The sequence below is a fragment of the Diadema antillarum genome, unplaced genomic scaffold, assembly GCF_040938485.1.
Source record: "Diadema antillarum isolate AM-2024a unplaced genomic scaffold, OU_Dant_1.0 seq00001281_RagTag, whole genome shotgun sequence".
NCBI classification, from domain to species: domain Eukaryota; kingdom Metazoa; phylum Echinodermata; class Echinoidea; order Diadematoida; family Diadematidae; genus Diadema; species Diadema antillarum.
This window is the reverse complement of record NW_027272061.1, coordinates 489-26281: the sequence shown is the minus strand read 5'-3', so window position 1 is coordinate 26281 and position 25793 is coordinate 489. Positions and strand designations below refer to the sequence as shown.

The window sequence follows — 25793 nt, the reverse complement described above, 5'->3', positions numbered from 1 at the left end:
AGTAAAGGTAAGAAACCACAAAGACTGAAAAGAAATGGAGGAAATACTGGCAACCAAGAACCAAGACTGGAGGTAGAAAGGACAGCAAATATTGAAACCTTGAAGCAAGAGATGAGTGGAAGGATTGAGAATTAAGAAGGAGAAGAAGAAGAAGAAGAAGAAGAAGAAGAAGAAGAAGAAGAAGAAGAAGAAGAAGAAGAAGAAGAAGAAAGAGGAGGAGGAGTGGTATACAAAGAAGAAGTAGAGAGTGGAATGGAAGGGATTTTTTTGTTCAGGAAACTCTTGCCTTCATTATTCATGACCCATTCTAGGAGTGAGTTTGTCAGAAGCACCACTGATAGACAGATTTCACAGTTCAATGCATTTAGTCATGAAATAAATCTGAAATGTTCCACGTCAAGAAATTATGAATGAAGACCCATAGGATTTTGTATGACTTCCACATGACTAAATCACTTCAATGGAATACTCATGAAGAAAACTCACACAGCTCTTGATTGCAGAGATTTGGATGATAGCCACTATACTCATATACTTAAGAGCATAACATACATTGTTCATAGGAAAAAAAAAAAAAAGTAATAGGATTTTTAACATTCATAACATCTGTGTAGCTTTTATAGTCAGTTGCTCGTTTTGTTGCTGTCATGATCTTTTTATCTTGACAACTTATAAAACTGACAAAAGCATCCCCCCTTTTTTTTGCCTCTCAGGGCCCAACTGGCATCCCAGGATTTGGTGGACAAAGGGGCTATACAGGTAGTCCTGGCCCTCGAGGCATTCCTGGCACTCCAGGTATCCCAGGTTGCAACGGTAGTCAGGTATGTTTATTTTTCACGTAAATAGTGAATATGTTCCTCTTTTTCTCACCCCCTTTCTTTCATACTGACCAGTATACACACATCATACCTTACCAATGTCTGTAGAACTTGGCTTTGCACGGAGTAGATAACCATTCTGTCGATTCTACTGAGTATGCAGGTCCACAAATTGTGGTAACTTTATGGGGCTGGTGGCAACTAAGAATAAGTAGATAAAAGATGAGCTTTTGAAACAAAGTGATGTAACAGGAAGACTATGATTGTTTTTTAAGAGAGGAGAGTTCAGAGTAAGGGGTACAGAGCTTTGCTCTTTAAATCCAACACATTTGAATGAATAAGGTCATAAACTTCTACTGTTCAATTATATAGCCATGTAGCTGAAGGAATTAAAGGGCGCATTTCTTTCTGTATGGAGACACATCTGGAGGCAATGTCCAGTAACTCCTTTAACTCCTATTTCAGTACCATGCTACTATTCAAGAACCCACCCTGTAATAACGTTTGCCCTTCTTGTTTTTGATGAACCGGAGGGTAAATTATGGCAGATTGGCTAATGTCAAAGTCTAGAAGGGACTGTCTCCCAGTCATGCCATTTGAAAGAAGGAAAAACTATAGGAATTGTGTAATTTCCACTGACTGCTTATCACCTCTCACAGTCAGCCTTGCATTGCCTGAAAATTGATGTTAGTGTCAGATTAGCAAATGAATTGTTATGTCAAAATGCAGGTGGGGAATCGCATGTTACCATCTGAATAAAATACCAATTAAACTTTTTTTTTAAACAAAACCCTTTTAGAAATTGTGCACAAAAGAAATATAAAAAGACTCCTTTATGGTAGTAGAGTAGAAGATAACCAGGGTGAGTTTCCAAGGGTTCACTGGAGAAAACAGGTTGAGAGTCCAAAGCTGAATTTAGTCTTTATTGTAGGACGAGTCACTAATTAGTGCTGGTTTCCTGTTCCGCTTGGGGGCCCGTGATCTTCACTTCCTTTCTGGTCAGGAAAGTGATTACATAATTCTGGGACTTGTCTGACCCCTGCACAGCTTGAAAGACAAAGGGAAAGAAGTCAAATTAAGCAGATCAGGAAGATATGGCATCTAGCCAATGATAGGCTCTCTCAAAATGCATCTGTGCACATTGTGTCCAACATCATGGGTAGTCGATTTAGGAGAGGTTTTATATTTTTTTTATGGCTGACCATCCTCACAAATTTCAACTTTCCCTAAACTGCAGGGAGAATTGTGGTTTGAGGTGCGCCTGTCATATATTAACCTGTTCTGGACGGGAACCTGGTGGCCTGCATGTTAAGTAATGGGCATTTCAGAATTGAGTATGGAACGGGTAAACACAAGAGTTTGCACATAGCGTGCACATTTGATGAATACAGATTGGCGCTATCAATATTGAGCTTTATGTTATTCTCTCTTCCAAATTTTCTACCCGCACCCAACAAGCTTCACAGGGACACCAGGAGAAGTCCTGTTTGTGCATGCACACTATGGTTCGGGAGGGGGAAAGTCCTGCAGTATGTATATCTGTACACCAGTCTGAGAGAACTTCATTGAGAACCTTCAATGCCATATGGCATCATGGAGTTGGTCCAGCCAGGACAACACATTAAATTCCCATAGAACAGGTTCTTGTGGTCATAATGCTAGGCATTTTATGAGATTAAGATGCCAATAATCTGAGGCCACTTCTTTTCAATACCAGACATAATAGGTACAGTGACTGTGAAAAGGTTGAAAGAAAACAGGGGTATGGGGTCATGCAGAAATAATCCTAATGTTATGTACAATACTGGTGCAAGTGCTTACTGATTTCTTCTCCAGTACCGAAGTATGACCTTGTGAACAGTGAAATGTGACAAATTTGCCTTTTGCATGAATTTTCATAACTATATGAAAAAACTTGTACACTCATACATAAAAGTGCTCTTTACAAATCATGAATTACAAGGTCGATGTGGTATAGTGAATAATGATGTAGAAGCCAGCTGATTTAAAAAAGAAAATAGTATGGCATATAGTTTGACATAATACTTTCTGAGTTTTTTTTTTTTTTTTTTCAAGAGAGGAAATACATTTATGGGTAATGTGGAGTAAATCAAATCAGGCTACCATGAATTTAACTAGTCGTAAAGCCATACATTCCTTTAGTTTACTTTAACCAAAACCTGAAAGTTGACAAAATGATCAAGAATATAGATTTGGCAATAAGGGGTACACACTTCTTGCCATTTGATGTAATTAATTATTTAATGCCTGGATATAATAATATTAGAGGTCAACAAGTATTAGTGCACTCCACAGAGTTTTAATATGCCAATTATTATTGCAGTGTCTGACCATGCATACTACATATGACACATTTCAAAATACTAGCAGATCCAGGGACCCACTTCCTGTGACCAATGTGGCCCCTAATTAGTAGGTTGAATGATAGTCTCCACTGATAAGACTTGCCAAAAAGAGACCCAGTTTTTAATGACGGACCATTTAAGTTTTTACTGACACAATTTACACTAGAAACATATTTGACATTTCAGTGATAAAGTAGAGAGTAGGTATGATTATGTTGTCCCTTTGTTATTCAAGAAGATATAGGGCAAAGACAAGGACGTTAAGACAAAGAATGATATTTATAGGGTGTTACGTAAGCCCTTGCCAGATTGCCTGAGGCAAGTGAAAATCAAAGTTGGGCAAGTGTTTTTGAACATTGATTTTAAAAAAAATACTTGCCTGAATTAAGCAAACAAAAAATTTTGAAGCCACTTTTTTTTGTTCACTTTCCCCCTTTCAAACCCATGAAGTCAACCATACAGAAGCCCAAAGTTAATGACTGTTTAGTGATGTAACACACTTAAATTTCATTTCAGCAACTTTCCAACACTTACATGAAGAAGTCCCAAAGCTATGCAACACTAGATCTCAATTTGATGGGCATAGAACTTTTTAAGGTGATTAGTCACACATTTTCTGCATTTTTTTTTTTTTTTTTTGGGGGGGGGGGGTTGGTAGCAATATTACCCTAAATTCACATCACAAAAGGCTTGAACACATGTAGTGCAGTGGAGGAATATTTTCTGGGTTTACCTTTGTTCATTTATTTACAACGTCTATAATATGTCAGATACTTTCTTTTTCCAAAATGTAGGATGTTGGGACGTACCTGTACAAATACCTGTCGCACTCAGCCAAGTTTAAGATGATAGTTTACTCTCTGATTTTCTTTTAAGTACTTAATGATAATCATGTCATGAAGAGCTAGCTTTGAGAGAAATGTCACATACAATCACATGTTAAAGTTCACCCTACACACTGCATAACAAAGGCAAAGCATGAATAACAAACACGCTGATTATTATTCATAAATTCAAATCAATCAAGAGAATATGGTATACTTTTTCAGGGGGGCAGATCACTGGTTTCCAGTTGATATTTTTAGGGTGAAATAAAGAGCAGAGGTTGCAAAATAAAGTAAAGGGTAGATGAGTATGTTTTTGATCTCTTCTTTTTTGTTTTTGTGCAAGGGGTTAATGCACTTTATATTCACATAACCCAGCAGTGACAGATGTAAAATAAGAGCATTTAAGCCTTTCCCAATGTGACTCATTTTGGGTGCATGGCATTTGGAGTGAGTTTATGAGCCTCAAGAACACTTGTTCAAGCTTTCCAAATCCATCTGTCAAACATCATTAATCATTATTTTGAGATGCAGTTTGCACACCTGTGCTCCAGATTTTAAATGACTCCAGTTTAGTAGTTAGCACTCAAAATGCGTAATACGTTAGTGAGCCATCACTTTCTTTTTTTGATTCCTCAGACCTAGACATTGAAATAAACTGAAAGAAAAGAAGCTACATGACTACATGTACACAGCAAGGCAAAACTTAAATGGAGAATGAAACCCAAGTATATACATGTATGTAGATGAAGTGAATGCAGAAATATTAGTAGAACATATTAGTGAAATTTGAAGGAAATGAGACAATCTGTTCGAAAGTTCTGAATTTTTACAGTTTTTGCACCACTGTCCCTGAATATGGAGACTATAACTATATGTGATGTTGCAGCTAGACAGCGATATAATGAAAATCACTAAATGTTCATTTGAGAAGAATAAATTTTAAACAGATATTAATGTACTTGGACATGCAGATCAAAGTTAATGTGTCATAGATAGTATTCCCATAAAGAGGCCCACATAGTTTTCATAATGGCTTGAAATTTTGAATTCTGAATCAGAGAAAAAGAAAGGAAAAAAAAACAAGGAGAAGGATATAGAGAGGAAGAAGACATATGCCTCCCAAAAATGTTTTGAAAAATACTCCGCAACAACTCTTTTCATCGTTATTATCATAGTGATGAGGTGTGAACTTCAATCTAGATTACGCCAGTTGATTGACGTACTGACAGTCCAAGTAATTCCTGGCTTTGGTATCAATGATACAATGCTATCTTTCAACACTCAAACATGATGCAGTACCTAGGCATATGTGTTGTGTAAAATTGTTTGAAAGAAATAGTAGTTCTCATACACACTTGGGTTAAATGGACCATCTGGAATAAATCCAGGAACCCAAATTCTTCTAGCGGGAAGTGATCCTGTATCTGTTTTGAAATCGGCTCATGGCAATCTCTCTGATCCTTCTAAAAAACAATGGTCCTATAGTTTTAAAGGCAGGGAAACTAGCTAGCGTACATGTCAGAGGTCTCATTACTCCCTGATCTCAACATTACAGGAGGAGGTACCTTTCCCTCCATTGTCCACTAACCTCCTCCCCTCCAGAGAAAATGGTTGAGGCAGCATTCCTGAATTATTAGATCATCACTTCTGACAATGACAATAAATGGATTCAATCTGGTACTCCAATCAGGTAGCAAACTTATGGCTTTGTGTTATCACTTTTGACAAGCCCCCCCCCCCCCCCCCCCCCCCCCCCATAGGCCACTGCACAGCACAGCAGAGCACAGGAAACAGTTTTTGATCCAAGAGGGTATATGTGTAAATTGAAAAATCCAGCTGTTGGCAAGAACTGTGTGTCATTGAAGGTTTCCAGAGTAAGAAATACAGGAAAATGAAGGAATATGAAAGTACTTTCACTGTAGTATTTACTTAGTCACACAGTAATTAGTTTCCAAAATAACCTTGCATTTTATTTCTTTTGAGATATAAGTAGGCCCATGAAGATGTTAATTGCTTTCTTTAGATTGGAAAACAACTATGTTTTTTGATTAAGTTTAGTAGCCTGCATATTGATCATTTTTTTTTCATACCAAGAAGTTTATCATCTATTTTGTTTATATGTTTATTATTAAATCTAAAAACATAAGTATTACATTTGAGTGATGATGGAATCGATGATGTTAAAAGATTATAGGGTCCTATGCAGCTCTCATTTTTCTTGAGCCTTTTACTTTTAAGAAATGGATCCTTTGTATTATGAGTACACTTCAGTCTTCTTTCTTTCAAAAAAAAAAAGTATCACAGCATGCATATAGTATGTGTTCTTGCTTCTTCTTTTTTTTAAAGAAGAAGAAGATTGTACCTTATTGGTTGGATGAGAGCTTGTCATGTGTTCATTATCATTCTAGAATTAGTCTTAATCAGATGATGCTGGTCTGCTCTCTTACATGTACATTGTAGCATCCATTTACCCTGCTACAGAATGTATTGCCCCTCATATCAGCAGGCATGTTGTCCATAGTCTGACACATCCAGCCTTTGAATAATTCAAAGGCATGTGTTCTGAGAAAAAAAAAATGTTACAACTTGCAAAACTGGCATCATCACTTACTAAATCAGCTATCTACAAGTTTCAATGAAGGCTGCATTCAACAAGGAATATTGCATAGTGTTAGTTCTCTTTGTGAATCATGCTATACAGGTACACTTGTACAGGGGTTTTGCCTAGATTGAAATGCTACCCTCAGTTTTACTTTGACTTGAATTGTAGTAAAGTTACACTAAAATGTTAGATGTTACAGTCAAAATGGGATGTGACACCAAGAAATGGAAAATTGAAGTTTGACATACAGTGTCTGTAGAATAGTAATGTTCGTACCAGTCATAGATTGATCCTACATGAGGTGATAATGCTATTTTGACATTTCACATTTTCTCCCTCTGACCTGCACATGTACAAAGTATCATCAAAATAAAACCAAGTGTGTTTGCTTTTTAGTGAAATCCACAATCCAACATTGTAGACTCCATGATTATGAAATAATTGCGGAGTTATGGTAACACGGCAATGGTAACTTACGAGAGATTCATAGATTTATGTGAGTAAAATCCATGAACAAGGTAAGGAAAAAAGTTGTGCACAAACAGACTACCACTTCACTTGGTTGGAAATTGATAGGCCTGGATGTTAGTGGTGATGGGTTTCACTGGATATGTACATACCTTGTCCTGTAATCAATGGGGGCTGTGCCCTTTCCCTTGAACTGATCACATGCATACCAATGCGATGGCATTGCTTGTACCAAAATCAGTTGTACAGGGCATACACCTGCTCTCAATCATTGGTGTGTAGTTTATATCAGTCCCATTAAAAAGTGAAAACATCATAGTGGGATCACATGAACAAAAGGTAATGACAGCATATGACTGAAAGTATCACACTTTCCATTCTTTAAGTGTGATGAACAAGTGACATTTGTTAGTGGAGAAATATTGGCTGAACATTTATTTAGTGTGTTCTGGTAACTCCCTGTAAAACAAATTTCTTTCAGAATTCATGCATTTTTTTTTTTCAATAGAGCTCAGATTAAGAATGAACAGGAATGGCGTAAGAGCTTTTTCTCAGAAAAAAACCCAAACAAACATAAGATAAGAAAAAATATTGATTGGTTCTCATCCATAAACTGTAGCAGAATGTATACTAAATTCTACTTTGTCTCTTGTTTTCTTCGTCCAGGGTGAATCTGGGCCCCAAGGACCTGGTCTCATTGGACCCCCTGGAGATCCTGTAAGTGTTGGTAAAATGTTTGAATCAGTGTACGGTATCTTCTCTCTACTGTTAGGCAGTACTCATCTTGTGGCTTTTCGTGTGTTCAGATTACATTTATGCATATTCTAGTAGAAGCTGTAATGTAACCTTCCAGTCAAGAACAAGTGTGTGTGTCTCCTTTAACATTTTATGTCTGCATGCATACGTTTTACATCACTGATATACTACAAATGTTGGAATTTATAATGTTTCCAAATAGCACTGAAGTGATAAATTTTGTTCTTTGCAATGGGAATAATGCAAGCATTTATTCAGTGTTGGCAGTTCAGCATATGAAAATTTACTTGCAAAAGTTTCGAGTGTTTACAGTGTATGTACCTGACAATAAACTGTCCTAGACCTGCCTTGGTGTAAGGGCTGTAGCAAGGCTTTTAGACTCTATCATTGTTTTTCTTTGCTTAGTAATATCTTTTTTGATGGAAGAGTCACTAACGTGTACAAGGAAGGCTCAAGTTACTACAGTATGTATTTTATTTATATTTCAGTTCAATACTGTTCAGTTGTTTGTTCACCATGGTTAAAGAATACATCAGCAGACAACATATCTACAGAAAGTACTGTACCACTCACATAATCTGACAGCAGTCTTGTCAAATCAAAGTCAATAGTGAAAAACTATTAGTATCCCAGGCAACAAAACCGTCATGATGATGGGTTGAGAATACCATTCTCTTCAACACCATTCTTTTCAAAGACTAAATGAAGGGGAAATATTTCTACTCTTCATATATTGAAGGGTTGATCCCAAGACCTGTAATATGTTTTCTTTTTCCCTTGTGAAGTTTATATGAACAGACAAGATATTTCAAATTAATCTGACATTCCTTGAATAAATGTCACCTTTCCTTGATTGCGATAGGGACCACCAGGATATCAGGGAAGGCCTGGACCACCTGGACAGTACATTCCATCTCCACGAGGAGTACCTGGAGAAGATGGAACACCTGGAATTCCTGGACGACAGGTAAAAAGGGTGGAGAGTTTTTAGAATGGAGTTGAAATTTTTTTTGTAGAACTGTATTTTATTTTTTCATTGGCCTTAATTCAACCAGGGAGATGAGCTCCCTGATTCAACACAAAATAGAAATGTTGAAAACTTGCTTCTGCCTCACAAGTTCAATAAAAAAAAAAAATAGCTCAAGTCCATTTGAAGTTTTCAGGAGAAAAAAGCTTTAAAAAAATGATGTTTTCTCACAACCTTCAAATACAAATGTATACTAATGGATCATGCTGGGATTTGCAGTGTGTTTACTATGAGATTAATAATTGATTACCAGTTTTTGGCAATTTTGTATGATGATACATTGCCAAACTTTCAGTCTGAAAGAAGTATACCAGGTATGTTTTACCAGCAACTGTACCTTATCAATAATGAGTCAAATGCAGAATTATAACTATAAAGCATGTATGATATTTGGAAGGATTTGTTTTTGTCACCCAGGATGAGAAAGTATGTTTAAAAATTAGTTAATATTTTTCTAGAGTTTGAGCTACCATTCTTACCATGAGTAATAATTCCATTTCTATCTAAACAGTGTGTGTTTGGGTTTCTTTTTACTTCAGAACGTGTTTTAGTACTGCCCACCAGAATGTTTTCTCTTCAAAAGAATTATAATGATATGAAACAGACAATATGAAACACACATTTTCACTCTCCTCACCCCACACATGCACACATACATACACACACACACACACACACACACATGCAAAAGGTGCATGCAGGTTGTTGTGTGATTTTCAAGAATGCAGCACTTCATCAGAGATGAATAACCACAAATCTGGCTGGGTTCAAAAGTTTTCATCAATGCTCTCATATTCTTTGGTCTTGTTTCTTCACAGGGTGTTCCAGGATACCCTGGAAGTCGTGGCCCTAAAGGAGATTCTGGACCACAAGGAGAACAAGTATGACAGTACTGTATACGCTGTTATTTTCGCGTACAGATATTTTCGCGAATGACGAGGTCATAGACATTTCTGCGAGATGTTGTTTTCGTGAATCGATGCCAACCTTTACATTAATACTCTATTAACAAAGCGCATGTATTGACATTTTCGCGGGGTGTTAAATTTGTGATCCAACTGTGATTCGCGAAATTCGCGAAGATAACATCTTATACAGTAATCTGCTCTGAGTGGCTTGATGCCATCATTGTGGATAGAATGGTCTTTACCTACTGAACAGGGAACCAGTGATAATCTGTTTTGAAGAGATGGAATGGTGATGTGTCACCTTGAAATTTGATTAGAATCACATTACCCATTGTAGTAATCAGACAATTTGACATGTTTAGGAAGGTATGAGAAAAGATGCATTTTTATTGAAAAGTGCCATAAGTTTTGCCACAGTTCTCCTCAATTTAGATGCAGTATCACAAAGAATCTACATTTACATGTATCATATTACATTAATGGTATCCACACAGAATTTTGTGTACATGGACGCTCCAACCTGTACTGTGAATGAGTCACTTTCGCATAAACAATACCTGCAAGCGAGTAGCAGTGAGCCTTTTGTACAATGCATGCTATCACAAATCCAAAATGCAAACGACCTGCCTTGCTATCTCATGCAACTCTTTCCACAATGTAGGCCCTAGAGATGTAGGTTCTAGTTTGTAGTGTGTATCGCAGCAGTATGTAACCTGTACATGTAGGAACCACTGAAATCGTTCATTTGCAACATATGACATGACATATGTAATCAGTTCTACCCTAGTGCGATTTCATTTAGTTTTACAATCAATGTATTTGGTGTATGAAGCATGGACTACCTGTAAACACTTGCATTTGTTGCATGGCTTCCACATCGCCAGAGGGAAATATGTCAATGATATCAACTATTGCTTGAAAAATAGTCCATATCTGTTTTCAAATCATCCATAGCTGAATGCAAAGAATTCAAATCATTTTTTCCAAATATTTGTCTGACAATTTCTATCTGAAAAAAAAAATGTATGCACACATAGCTATATGAATGTATACAATGCAGATATCCTTATTAGATGCCCCTTGAGGCTGCTATGAAATCATGCTCTTCCCACGATGGAAGCCTCCTGTGTTTCTTTTTTCTTCACCAATGTGTGCGTGAGATGCATTACAGTGTGCAATTTTTTTTCATGGCAATTAATCATAAGTTATCTGAGCATCAACACAGTGGTATAAACTGGTGTCTTGCCCATATTACATTTACGTGCATCTCAAATTGTGTTTACACACTTCATGTTCTATTTTGTATTCTGCTTGAAGAACATGCAAAAATGAGATCTTATCCAAGGAAGTCAAACCAAATAGTTATGAGTGACTATTGTTTTCTTCCAGGGCATGTTTGGGGATTATGGAGAGCGGGGAGATCCTGGGGTACGCCCAGTGCCTCCTAAAGGAATGAAGGTAAGTAGAGGAATGAAAACATGTATTTGTGACCTGTCATTATATCATCTCAGTTTAGAGTCAGTGTCATTAACAGAGCTGCCAGCTACTCTGGTTTTCTCTTCATCGTGAAGAAGAATCTATGGTTTTGAAACAAAATAATTGATTTCCTGTAAATGCTATCATGTTTTGTACCATTTCATTTTCAGCTGACGTGAAATTGTTTCTAGCTCTTAAAGACTTAAAAAAAAATGATGATTAAATAGTGTCATCCAGTAAAAATATTAAAATTGTAGAATGTTTTGAAATTTGGAGCTATACATTCTGACCTCTCCTATCCGCCCTCCCTTTATTCAGATCTCTCTATTATCTGGAATCCTGTGATTTTTTTTTAATTTCAATCTAATAATAATGCGGAAAGGGGGGATTTCAAACTCGAACAAAATTCCTGCACAAATTCACATGAATTACATAATATTCCCAATATAATTAACATACATTCCTATCAATTTTTTGTGTAAATAACATGCATTCAGATGCGCACTACATGCAAATCACAGGAAGAACATGGACAGAAAACTGTTTATCAAATCAGGGCATTGTACTGGTGATCATTCATTGAGCAAAATTATGAGAAAATTCTGAATGCAGACCAGCTGACCAGGACGTGACATGTTCACGCAAAATTGATACATGTGCATGTAGCTACCATTGGGTAGGCAGCTGCAAGTATTAAACATTGAGTCTCCCATGTCCCGTCAAATCCCTTTAATCCGGATGAATGCCGGTCCTGACATGTCCGGATAGGAGAGGTCGGAGTGTATTTAGTTTAAAAAGGCAAAGCTACACAGTGTGTTGCTTTTTCTTTGATTTATTGTGTTAATTGCCTACAATATCAATCCCATTTTTCTTGTCGGTTTTGGAAACAAATGGGTGTCTTTTGCAGTTATTTGTTTGCTTGTACTTATATGTGTGTTGTATGTCTTGTGTGATGTTATCTCTGTCTCTCGTATCTCTATTGGCGTCTACTCATTCTGTACATCTCTTGGTCTGTAGGGAGAGCCAGGAGACATTGGGCCTCCGGGACCAAGATACACGCAAAAAGATCCAACGGACAAGGACATCAAGGGACAAAAGGGAATGGCGGGAATCAAGGTACATGTATAGTATTGACAGCTTCTCTGTGTGCTAAAGTTTTACCATAATACATGACATCTTTAACAAGGAACTCATAGATGCCATACTTGTCATAAGAAAGGAAACAACAGAAAACTAAAACAAAGAATGAATTGAGAGATGATATGGAATTCACTATATGAATGACCAATGACCTGAAAAAAAAAGATGGTTTTGTTTTATTTCATTTTGTTCATTGCACAAAATCAGTACTATTTAATCAAGAAAAATAATTTGAACTGAACTACAATAAATGTTGTGACTGATGTTGATTATGTAAGTTTGACAAGCTTGCTATGCTCATCATTTGCAACACAATGTTTTTAAACTTTCACTTTCTTTCCTCAGTGACATATCAATATTTTTTTTCAGAGGCAGGTGCAAGAGAGTCATAATTCTTGTTAAAAAGTTGACATGTATTGTTAATTCCAGGTTGAGAAATCATTTGTGCAAGGGGGGGGGGGGGGGGAGGGGATTAACCAGCCTCTAATGGGAAGACTTTTTACTCTCTGCTTGTGTGTATGAAATATCATTTTTATACCCACTCTTCTTTTGTATTATAGGGTGAAAAAGGAAATATTGGAATGACAGGAAATCCAGGTACACCTGGACCAGTGGTAAGTTAATGATAAAAGTATTTTTTTCATTCTGTATTGGATGATGAGTTTCTTGATTTGTTTAGACCTACATTGTATACTGTACTACACCAGAATTTGATTTCCTAGACGAAGTAGTTTCTAATTCACATACATCTTTTTTACGATGTGTTTATTGCTGACAACGTAAATTCAGCAGCCGAAGAAATACAGTATGATTTTGATGATTTCACCCAAGCCCCATTATGTAATTATGTCTGTATGAATCAATTTAAAGATATATTGTATGAGCAAGGGTCTTATTAAAGACACATTTTTGTTGATACATTTGAACATAAGAAATATAAATACACTGTAAGCATTTCGAAGAATTACAGTTAATGTTGGATAACCCTAATTACTGAAACAGGGTTATCTTCATCCCCGAAACAATCTTTCGCACTTGAAGGATACAACATTTTAGTGAATAATAGACCTGATCGCTCTGACGGCAGTGTTGCTTTATATGTTTTAAACAGTTTTGAATGCATTGTTTGTGAAAAGTTGAGTACAATGGATGATTTTGTTAGTCACTTTTTATTGAGATAAGTGGTAATAGAAATATTGTGATAGGCATTGACTGATGTAAATTCTTTTCATTTATCCAGTTGAAGTTCAAGATCAATAATTAGTTGAATCAAAAAACTGTAAACAGACTTACTGTTGCGACATTTTGCCAATTATCAGTTGGCTTCTTCAGGCCAATGATGCTCACATTGATGGAATGGCCCTTATATATAGTGCAAGATTGTGCAGAGCACACTGGACCTTGAATGAAAAGAATATTAAATTTAAATAGAATAAGAGAGATTTGTGTTCAGTAGTTACATGTAGCTTTGAGTTCATTGTGCAGGTTCAATGTCATGTGGGAGATCATTGAAGAGCTTTGGTACAGCACACATGAATGGGAGTCTAGCCTGGTTTGAACAATAGAGACCACATGCATTCCACAACAGAAAGTATTTTGAAAGTATCTTGTTGTGAGTCATCTGTCTAGCTGTGAAGTGAACTGATCACATTTAAAAAGAGAAGAAGGTACACATAATTTTGGAGAGTGGCCACTGAGTCCAGTACATGAACTTTTATTCTTCCACTTTTTGACTGTGTTGAGCGCCAATTAGAAGCACATTATGGCAATCCAAGTTACTGGCAATGAATGAATGAACTAAGGGTGCCGTGCTCTTTGTTGTCAACTATTTATGAATATGACATATTTTTAAGATAAATAAAAAACAGAAAGCGGTATGACATGTTAACTCTTTCATTAAAATGAAATCCCACCATTGAATCTACCCAATGAAGTGTAAAGTTCATGTAATGCGATCAATGACAATTCTGAAAATCGATATCGTGATTGTCATCATGTAGTGAAGAGTTTCAACTACACTAACCTTATGAATAGCATTTTTTTTTCAGTGTTGATAGACACACAATAGTTGAATGTGATACATGATGTTGTGTCATTTTATTTTAGAGGGTTTATCTTTGTCTTCTTGTCTGGATTATTGACCCTAAGACAAATTGTGACATTATAGAAAGGGGATATTCCATTGCAAGAAACCTCTTGAATAGATTAAGAAATATGCATTCCACCAATTTTGCATGATATTCATGAAAGAGAAGCTATCAGTCCATTGCACAGTATCATTTTATCATAACAGTACAGTCATCTGTATGAAGTGTGGGGAAGGTGACTGCCTGTTAAAACATTTCTTAAATTCTGATGTGTGAACCATTTCTTTGTTCTGTTCTCACTCCAGGGTGACAGAGGATTTTATGGAGACTATGGAGAGAAAGGTTTAGGTGGAATACCAGGAGAAAGAGTAAGCCTCACCACGTTTCATTCATACTCAAATGGCAGTCATTGATATTGAAAACGACGAAGACAACGGAGAAAACAACAACAACAACAACAACAACAACAACAACAACAACAACAACAACAACAACAACAACAACAACAACAACAACTGCTACTGCTACTGCTACTACTACTGCTACTGCTACTGCTACTACTGCTACTACTACTACTACTACTACTGCTACTACAACTACTACTACTACTACTGCTACTACTACTACTACTACTACTACTACTACTACCAGTGAATGAACCAGTTTCAAGTCTAGTTGTGTATATATCCCCACTGTCTAGTAATGTAGTATCTACTTCACCATGATCATTTTTGTTTTCAACCCTATTTCCACAGATGAAATTGATAGTGTTTGTGTGTATGTACATTGTATGTTTGCGTTTTCCAGCTGGACAGATTGTGATTTCTGTAGATGATATATAGTAGTTATGTCAGTTGCATGTAATTTTGAAAGCATTAGTCAATTTGTCAATCATATGCTGCCAAATGCTGTGATATTCAAGCTTTTGTAATGAGGGTCAACTGTTTGTAGAATTAGTGTCACAGATACATGTGTCCTTGTACATGAAGATTTGTTGACCTGTGTGGGCCACTGGTATTCCTTTGTCTTAAACATAAAATAAAAAATGATTAGATAATATATGTGCTATGTCCTTGTTATAATGAAAGAAAAAATTATTGTTGAGGTTGTTTGTAAGAAGTGACATCCCCATTTGTAAAATAATGGAAATTGCACATACTGTATGTACTGATAGATAAATCTTGTTAAAAATAGAGATTTATTGAAAACAAATTTGCAAGTTAAGAAAAAAACAAATCAATTGCAGGATTTGACTGTTATTATTGCACAAAAAACACACACACACAAATTTGACTACTAGACATTCCATATGATTGATTTTGTAAAATAAACAAGTCATCAAGATTTTATAAGTTGTCAGGTTGACTCAATAATTGCAAGAATATATCATGTACATTGTATCAATTCTTTATGTTTGCATGGTGCTGTTCAGGTTTGTGTAAATAGTTTATAGTACAAGCCTAATGTAACATAGACACTAGAGTCAATTACTTTATGATGCAGCTTTTATGATCAGAGACCATGAAATATTGTACAATCAACAACTTGACGAATATTCTGTCTTAAAGCATAGATATGATCTATTTCCTCTTCAAAGTGGTAATCCGTTTGCTTTTTTGTAATGAGACAATACTTAAGTACTCATTTCAGTACTATTCTCTTCTGCAAATTGAAACACTGTTAAATTTGCTTCAATAACATTTTGCATAGTATCATACTTGGAATATAATATGGTATATTATGGTATACAGTATGAAAGAACACTGATTACCATTGAGACGTCTGCAACTCTTACATGTTTGTACATGTGTTCTTGCCAGGGGTATGCAGGAAACCGAGGTATGGCAGGTGATCCTGGTCCACAAGGTGCCCCAGGCCTGGATGGTAGGCGTGGCCAGCCTGGATATAATGGATACAAGGTAAGGTCAAGGTCATAAGGCTCTCTCTCGACTCTCTCTCTCTCTCTCTCTCTCTAGTTGCCTGCTTGTTATCTCAAGCTCAAAAATTCAAAATCTGGATGTGGTAATTGAATCTTTATTTCATATCAGGAGGATTGTACAAGCGTTATAACCCAACAATACTCAGTTAGCTGAAAGAACTAACCAACCATCTTTTTCTTTATTAACCGGTTGAGGACGACTCCTGAGCATACTCGGGCAGAGGCCTATGGGAAATGCGTGTTGTAGCAAAATCAGCCCGTCCTCAAAGGGTTAATGCATTTTTACATCTCTGTCTGGATTATCACACACGCATGCATGACCACACATGTACACACACACTTCACATACACACAAACAAACACCCTTTTTTATGTGCACACCTCACATATGTTCCGTATGAACGCAGACCCAATTTTCCATGCATTTGTAGTGCATTACTTACTGGGTCCTGTCATTATGATATAACGATTCCCTTACAGGAACGGACAAGAAGATAATATCTGTGCGTGGATTTGCTACCTGAAAATTTTGTTTTTTAATTGTGATAAATACAGGGTGCTCCAGGAGACTATGGACAAGATGGAGATCCAGGTCCACCCCCAGACCCTGATATTCCCGTATGTACTCTTTAATTTGTGCTCTAGGGCTTCTCTTCTGAATTTTTTTCCCCCTTGCCTTTTCTCTCCTCTTTTTCTCCACTCTGATTAATCTTTTCTCCCTATATTTTTTGGTATATTCTTTCGTTCCCTTGTCTATTTCATCTTGTTATCGCACTTCCTCTTCTTTGTCATTTTTGTTTTCTTTCCACTGGTGTAGCAAGCAATAATGTAATGCCTTAAAAGTGTTTGAATTATATATAGATACTGAAGGAAAATACACTTTTTTTAAAATCATGTGTTTGATTGGATTATCCATAATCACATCACAAGTGCTGGAGAGTGATTACAGTAGAAAACATAAAGAACACTTGTATAGAAAATCCTGTAGAACTCACCTTGAGTTTCAAGGTGGTGCTCAAAGCTGACACTCATATTTCATCTCCCTTTCTGTTTTGTGTATGTGCTACTACTCAAAGGAAATAGTGCCAGGTCCTCCTGGCCCATCAGGTCCCCCAGGTGCCATTGGTCGCCCAGGTTACCAAGGTTACCGTGGGTTGTATGGTGATGCTGGTCAGCCAGGATATCCAGGGTCCATGGGTCCCCCAGGACCTCGTGGCCCCGATGGGCCACCTGGAGATGGAAGAGATGGACAAAAGGGAGAAACTGGTTCTCCAGGTATCACTGTATTTTGTCAATATCTGTTTTTTCATTTTTCTTTTTTTTTCACTTTTCACCATTTTTTGCAAAGTGATTTATTGCAAAATAAAAGCAATTCATCACAAAAAAACTAATACAAAAAATAAATCATCAATGAAGATCTCATGAAAAAGGACAATCTCTAGGAAAAGCTTCATAAATACCTGAACTTCACTTCAGTGAAAGTATTTACCATCAGCTGGCCTAACCTCGTTTGATCAACACGTTATTTTATGCACAATTTAAAGCAAAAGTAGAAATCTCTACGGTGTGACTATATATGCCATTCTGTTTTGATGCAAGAAGGAGGATTTTGTGGATTAACAAATATTTTCACTTTATCAGTGTTCTGGAATATTGTTTATCTCAAGATAAATCCAATTTGTATCATTTCCATATAAGGAAATCACTTATTCTACTTTTTAAAAAAGGACGATAATTTATTTTTGTATTCAATTGCTTATCTCTTTATCACCAATTAAATTCTTGCAAAATTGTCCTGAGGTAGGAAATACTCTGTCTGCCAAGTTAACATATGTTTAGTGTAAGCAGTATCCAGTATATAAAGTAAATGTTAGCTGAAATGTTCTCTTGCCAACAAATTACTTGGATGTTTGATATACAAGTAAAGTATGTCAGTAATGGTAATATAGTCCACGTGTTGTCCACACATCATTCTCTATCAAGGTTCAGTCTGTTATAAGTCATTCTTCTCTTGTGATGGCAGGACTCCCTGGCATGCAAGGTGATGCTGGATTTGAGGGAGGAGTCGGCAGACAGGGAGAACCTGGAGACAAAGGAGAGATGGGAGAGGACCGGCCTGGGCCCCGTGGTATGGATGGGGCCCGGGGAGCGAGAGGTGTTCAGGGACAGAAAGGCAGGCGTGGACAACCAGGAGTACAAGGTGAGTTAGAGAAGATTTCTGTGACCTGTACTCTATCAAGCTAGCCACCTGCAAGCTACACATATTGTTGCATGAGAATTTACCCATGTTTTTAATTTTATTGACTGCCAATACATTTATACTTATAAAAGTAGAAATTTGAATGAACAAAATGGAGTGAACATTCACACGTCTTTTGCATTTTGCATTGCTGTCATATTGCTGGAACTGTTAGCAGTATCTACTCTCTGAAATAATTCATGTTTGGTCTCTTCAGAAGGATTTCTATTCTCTCTATATTTGTAATAGGCCGTGCTGGTCCAAATACAGCTGGTGGCGAGAGCAGCCAAGGCCCTCCTGGAGACCCCGGTGCCATGGGTGAGAAAGGATTTAAAGGCCTTCCAGGAGCTCCTGGTAGAGATGGACCCAGAGGAAGAAAGGGTAGGTTGATTTGTAATCTGTTTGCTGTGAGAGTTTCACAAATCTCCATAGACTTTTACCAGCAAACAGCTGCTAAAGCCCTGTGTACAATCAGTCAAGATGTTAAAGGCAGCATGAACCCCTCCTGTCTACCACCCCCCCCCCCCCCACCCACCAATGGACTGTTGTTGTTGCAGGCAATTTCTATAAATTACTCTGTGTAATCTTAAGGAGATATGAACTCATTTTCAAGGATATCATATGTCGAAAAAGCATGGATTGTGTAATCAGGGAAACAAAGTTGCAGGTACTCTCAGAATGTCCATGCAACATTCCATGTATATTTTTCATCAAAGGTTGCGTGAAACATAAACTAGATTTGCATTACTTAATTGTCCTCACACTGCACTGTGTGAATCTATCTTGTTGCAAAATGAGGTCATGTGGCTCCCCAAATTATTACAAACTGATATTGTAGTCCTTCTGTAGGAACTACTCCTATTCATGCAAAATGTCTTACACACCACAATGTTTGGGACATTGTGCTATCTCTCTTTTCTGTCCATTCTTGACCCTTCATGTTTCCTTGATAAAGTGGTAGAATATTGCAACTATTGCATTCCATTGCAACTGCTGTTGAGGGATTATTAGGTAATCGTAAAACTCATACACTCATGAACAACTCTCACTTTACGATTATGACAAGTAATAAATCTGCAGACTGTTTTCATTTGCATTATCATGCAGGTTATGGGTGGAAAATGGCAAAAAAAAAAGGAGAAACTTTAATTAACAGAAAAAATGGCAGACAACTATTCAAAACACTACTTGATATCATGCTCTTAACTCTGAAGCATATACAAAAAATTGGAAAGTCATTCAGAAGACATCAAATTGCAAATCAGCCAGATTGATCTGCAATACTTACCCTTACGTTTTTCGGGCTACTTTATGACTTCATGCAACTTTCTATGACGTAGGGACACATAAAGTCCATTTTTCAATTTCATATATCCTATCTAATGATTGTCATGTCTGGCACTTTTGTATCCTCCAACAGGAGAGCTTGGTGGCATCTGTCCCCAGTGCCCACCGGGTGTCAAGGGCGCTCCAGGAGACGAGGGATTCCCTGGCCAATCAGGATTGCCTGGTGTGGACGGGCTGCCCGGATTCCAGGGGGCCACAGGAGAGATTGGCTCCCCTGGATTTGCTGGCTATAGAGGTTCAGAGGGATTGAAGGTAACTAGAGAAGCACTCTGAGAGCGCAGACCTCCACCAAGTACAACGTTGTAGCTATAATTTCCACCAAAAATGATCTTGTTCTTCCGTCGAGATCGGTGATTTCCACCCACACATACAAGTGTATGCATGCTGAAAATCGAACGATTTCCCAATATAGAAGCTTTTTGTTACGTCATAAACCTCAGCTGCCCTAGCAGAAACTAGAGCATGCACTCAAGTGCGTGCATGAAAACCTAAAAGATGCGCAGCTTGAATTCCCAAGTTCGTTGACCCTACCTGCCAAAATATTGAAAATCCTATATAAAATCCATACAAATTTCCAGATCATTACCAAAATGTAATCATCTGTTCCTTGAGTCATTTGCAACCTTTCCACAAATTTTATCTAAATCCCTTTGCAAATTTGTGAGTTTTTTTTTGCACACGGACAAACAAACCAACAATAATGAAAACATGACCTCCTCCCTTGGCGGAGGTAATAATGCACTCTACATATGGTAGAGATTCAGTGCAGCCTTGAAATTTTTCATTATATGTGCCATTGCCTCTCCAGCTTGAATTTTAACCTCCATGTTATTCATGTATTTAATGAGTGAAAGTTTTCAAATAACTAAAATGTCTTGGAGAAACCTCCAGATAAATATGTGGAAATTGAGATAAAACTTGATCATAGATCTCTATGCACACTCCTACCTACTCACCATTGCCAGGGTGAACTACACAGTTCAGATTTTAGTCATGCGCAATCTACATGAGAAATACTTTGTAAACTTTATTTTCTTGAATGTTATCTCGACAAATTTTTGTCCATTTTGCCCAAGTTTTGTCTTGGGAGCAGAAAGATTAGCTCTTGAAGTTTTATTCAAATTCATGAAATTCTTGAAGTTTTTATTAAAATGCATGAATTGAGCACTCTTCTGATTTTTGTTTCCTTATTAAAATTTGTTAGTTGCCAGAATTTTCTACAATTTTTCAGATTGTTGTTACTAAGTTTTGAAAAAATATATGTATAAAAAGTTAATGTATCTAATCTCTGTACACATGTATATAAGAAACAAAATTACTTGTAGATTGCACACTCTATGCTAATAACTTTCATTCTTGACATGAAAGTTAATTACTGTAAACGTGGAAATTTTTGCGGTACATTAATTTTCGCGGATTTCGCGCTACGCTCGGCTAGCGCGAATTCAAAAACGCGCGAATATATCTTCACAATTTTCTACGCACATTTTGAACGGGATGAATTGTGTGCGCTTCATCGATGATACTGCTACGTAGTACAATGTACAGGCATGTTTACGCTACTAGTACTGTGCAAAGAGACGATACCCTAGATTGCTGTGTACTGTAGCATGCATGTGTGCACCGCACGCATCGATGCTACAGTCCCCCGTGACTACGGTACTAGAGTCACAGCTGTACTACGTATTTGAGTGCTTGTACTCGCAGTCGAGCCGCTCGCTACGTCGCTTGTCGTACGCTGGCATAGCAAGCTATGTAGCAGAGGCTTTGGATGAAAGCAGTGAATGTGTACTACAGTAAAGTAACCTGCTGCGGAGCGCGAATTTAAGAACCCGCGAATACGTTTTCGAGCCGCTCAGCGCGAAAAATTAATCGCGCGAAAATATTGACGTTTACAGTACTCAATATCTTGTGTTTGTATGTACACATTACTTTTGTTATCATTGGCCATTACTTGTGTTCATAGTTTCGTTGTGGTCATCAGTTCATAAATGAAGAGCACTGAGGTGACCAGAAAGCTATATTAAGTTCAAAAGTAGAGAAGAAATAAACAACATGTGGAAATCTAAAAGCTTGATAGTTCTGTATAGTTTATGTTTTGTTCTGTACTGGCTTTTTCTTTACTTGCAGGGAAACCCAGGCCCAAAGGGACTGCCAGGAATAGCTGGGCAACGTGGAGAGCTTGGAGACTTTGTGCCACTTCAGGGTAAGAGCTCAGCTCTTATCAAGCATCTTTCCACAGGGAATATCTGTCACCTGTGAAGACTCACATGTTTTATAGGCTAAATTTGTTCCTTTGACAGTTTACAGTATTTCATCCTTTTTTCAACATTGATTCAAATGCTTCCTTCCAATTTCAACAGCACAACACAATATTATCATTCATTTGCATTGTAGCTCCTGGAGAGTTCCACCCAGTATCAAACCTGTAATTATTTTATTGCACATGTTAAGTGCATATTACTTTATCTTTTAGTTTGCACACGAGTCTTCCTTAAATTTCCTTTTTTGAGAGAATTGAAGTTTAGAAGATTGAATCATATCCATTGGACGCGTCGAAACTTTAAAATGATGACTTCTAAGCTTGGATAATTGTAGTCTCTATAAAGTTATTGACTCAAAATAAGATTTTTGTGATATATTTTGTATTCTACAAACCACTGGAAGAATTTGTGAGATTCAGATAGTGTCATCATCAGTTCATCAGATGTGCATGCATGGTTATAACTGATGAAACTCGTCTTGCTATGTAAAACTTTTGAATTCTGTATCGTACTTATTCTATGTCCATGTTTTAATAGTTTGATACAACCAACTTGAACATCCTGTGTTTGTTTTTCCCTTTAAATTTCAATTACAATTTCTTCCCCCATCATTTTTTCTGAACCCTCCCTCTGGTCAAACACATTACTGTAGGGTTTGATGGTCAGGCAGGTCCAAAGGGTGACAAGGGAGAAGGAGGTTTTCCTGGACTTCAGGGGGCAGTCAACTACCGGCTTCCAGGAGAGATCGACCTCACCGTGAGTTTTTACACTGTGCTCCTCATGACTTTGTCACATTTTCAGAGCTCGCAATGAGTATGATTTCTGTATATCTATCATACATGTAGTTTTCTTTCTAAAAGTGAGATCATATGCATTTGCATGTGCCTCTGCATGTGATTTGTATACATGTAGAAGTATTCACTTCTCTCTCTCTCTCTCTCTCTCTCTCTCTCTCTCTCTCTTTTTTTTTTTTTTAGTGCCACTTGCATAGGAGTCTGTTAAAAGGATTCTTAAAACCCATATAGAACCCTTGAATATTGTGTCAATGTGACCTATCTGTTGAACTGAAGCACTGTTATGCCAGAGCAGGCTTTCTAAGTTAATAAGATTGAATGGGGGGAATATGAATGGGGTATGAATGAAAGTACTTGTCATATTTGAAGTGCCTATGCGTACAAGGGATTAACCCTAATCCCGGGGGGGGGGGCCTTTTTGGCCCCCCCTTCAGATCTCAGTTGTGGATCGCGCGATCCTTGCGAAAATTTGCAGTGAGGTAGAGGCCAATGTAATCTACAAGACTGTATAGTTAGATTTTTCAAAACTTAATTAATGTATTTTATATTAATTAATTTATGCTAATTTATGCAAAAATAATTTTTTGCCTATAAATCAAAAAATAAAGCTCCAAGACTTCTAATTTTTTGTAAATATATTCTTTTCAACATCCTCAACAATAATATTGAAGCAAAAATTAAGATTCATAATTATTTCTTATGTATTTTATTGTTTATTGAATTTCTTATGTATTTCCTTGTTTTTTACTTTTTGTTTTTCTCATTTTTTTCGTCAAAATTTGTCGCAGAAACTTTTTAAAGCACAATCAGGCTAAAATAAATCATTATCAGCCATTGAAAGTAAAAATATTTATTATTATGTGAATTAATTGCAAAAACACAATTTTCATTGGATTTGTACACAAAATCATGTTTTTGAGCAATTTTTGGGTCGACGAATTTTTCTCAAAGGGGCGTGGCTTCAAAATGGTATGCCCGAGAGCGACAAATTTGGTCTCAAAAGTTTCGCGATACTTGAAAGAAAAAGTCATAAAATGTCACGGCGAGAGTATCACACGTTGCGGAATAATCACGCAAAACGTCGAGGGGGGGGGGGCCAAAATGCCCTCCCCCCTGGTGGGAATAGGGTTAATTGGCAGAGAAAACAATCACAGCCAAAAACCTGATTATGAATTAAATTGCAACTGACTGACAAATTGCCCTACATAGACATAAATTAGCACAGAATTAATCTGTGTTCTAGTAGTAGCCAAGATAAAAAGTGATTGGCATACATACTCAGACTGGATTCAAACCAATGACCTCTTGATCAGTGGACAGGTGTCTTATCTACTAGAGCACCAAGCCTGTGCCCGACTGCTAGTTCTGGTTCCAATCCTTATATGTAGCATGCAGAGGGTAGTGCAAATTTATTGAAATTAGTGAAATTCTTGTGTCAAGTTAACTCGATGCAAGAATTCAATTTATTTGAACCCATCAAGAATTATCTCTCAAACAACAAAATCCATAGGTATACTCCACAGTGGGCGTGGCTAGGGTGTTTATGATGCATTTTTCTTTAGATTTGTTTTACTTTCACACCCAAGTTTAAAATTCACCCAAGAGAGAAAAGAAAAGAATGTGTACTTCCTGAAAGGAAACAAGAGAGTACAGAAATGGAGAATGTTTTGATTTTTCTCCTGCTCTCACTGCCTGCATTGTTACAGTAGACATTATAATGATGTACCTACCTTCGTGCTGAAACCAGCTCAAAGAGATGTTTGTGACTTGTGCTTGAAAAAACGTGTAGATTTGACATACACCTGTTTTCCTGTATATACATGTATTCATTCTTTTATTTTTTCATCAGGGTGACCCAGGAGAAGAAGGGGCTAAAGGTATGCAAGGTCTTCCTGGTACCCAGGGCCCACAAGGCCCTCAGGGTGAAAAGGGGGCCCGGTCAGTCGGTTTCCGTGGCCTGAAGGGCATCCAGGGTGATGACGGTGATGATGGCGAACCAGGCAGGCCAGGGCCAAAGGGATTTCCACGTAAGTAAACTCTGCCCTGATTGGAGCCTCCCTGCTCTATTCGTGGTACATCTCTACAATGTATGGTTCATCAACTGCCATATGCACTAACTGCACAATGTGCTGTCAAAAGATTCACATTTGAAAATGTATCACAAATTGAAAGTAGATATTTCATGATCACAAACTTTATGTGCCACAGTCTACCACATTATATTTGGTGTCTGTGTAGTGTATCGAGAAGTTTTGGGCTAACAAAGCAGTTGGTTGACATTGCAACTGATACGACTTTCTCACATTGCATTTCCCACCTGCAGCCATGTTTCTACCTGACCAGATGAAAATCGGCCAGGTATTCAGGGCGATGTAGGTCCACCTGGCAGAGAAGGATTCCCAGGACCCCAAGGCTTTGAAGGAGAGCGAGGCATGAGGGGAGGGCCTGGCTTCCCAGGGTTTCCTGACAGCCTGGAGATCCTGGCTTTGTAGGCAGGGCTGTGTTTGGACCAAAAGGTATGTGTGTTGAAATCCATTTTCAGTACATCACTCTTTCAAAACATGATTTCATGCATCCATGCCATACTGAAACCAAATCAAAACAAAACAAAACACACAAAAGAATCCTGTGTGTGAAGTAAATACATTTTTAACCCATTTTGCATAAATGTCAAAGGCAATGGACCTGAAAAGGTGTATTTAATGATGCCATATTATCCTATAGATCTATCTTAC

General features: G+C 37.4%; 1 protein-coding gene across 1 annotated transcript in view; it reads left to right on the top strand.

Moving 5' to 3' along the window:
• Positions 1-25546, top strand: part of LOC139745643 (uncharacterized) — a gene marked incomplete at its 3' end in the record, with an annotated part of 100720 nt that extends 75174 nt beyond the window's left edge. Inside the window, exons 5-22 of the mRNA XM_071656042.1 lie at positions 714-821; positions 7748-7798; positions 8700-8804; positions 9683-9745; positions 11162-11230; positions 12266-12364; positions 12949-13002; positions 14781-14843; positions 16296-16394; positions 16970-17032; positions 17491-17689; positions 18438-18614; positions 18903-19034; positions 20074-20252; positions 22131-22206; positions 22917-23020; positions 24908-25085; positions 25402-25546. Of these exons, the coding sequence (XP_071512143.1) occupies positions 714-821; positions 7748-7798; positions 8700-8804; positions 9683-9745; positions 11162-11230; positions 12266-12364; positions 12949-13002; positions 14781-14843; positions 16296-16394; positions 16970-17032; positions 17491-17689; positions 18438-18614; positions 18903-19034; positions 20074-20252; positions 22131-22206; positions 22917-23020; positions 24908-25085; positions 25402-25546 (1964 nt within the window). The remainder of the gene's footprint in view (positions 1-713; positions 822-7747; positions 7799-8699; positions 8805-9682; positions 9746-11161; positions 11231-12265; positions 12365-12948; positions 13003-14780; positions 14844-16295; positions 16395-16969; positions 17033-17490; positions 17690-18437; positions 18615-18902; positions 19035-20073; positions 20253-22130; positions 22207-22916; positions 23021-24907; positions 25086-25401) is intronic.
• Between the last annotated feature and the right edge of the window lie 247 nt (positions 25547-25793).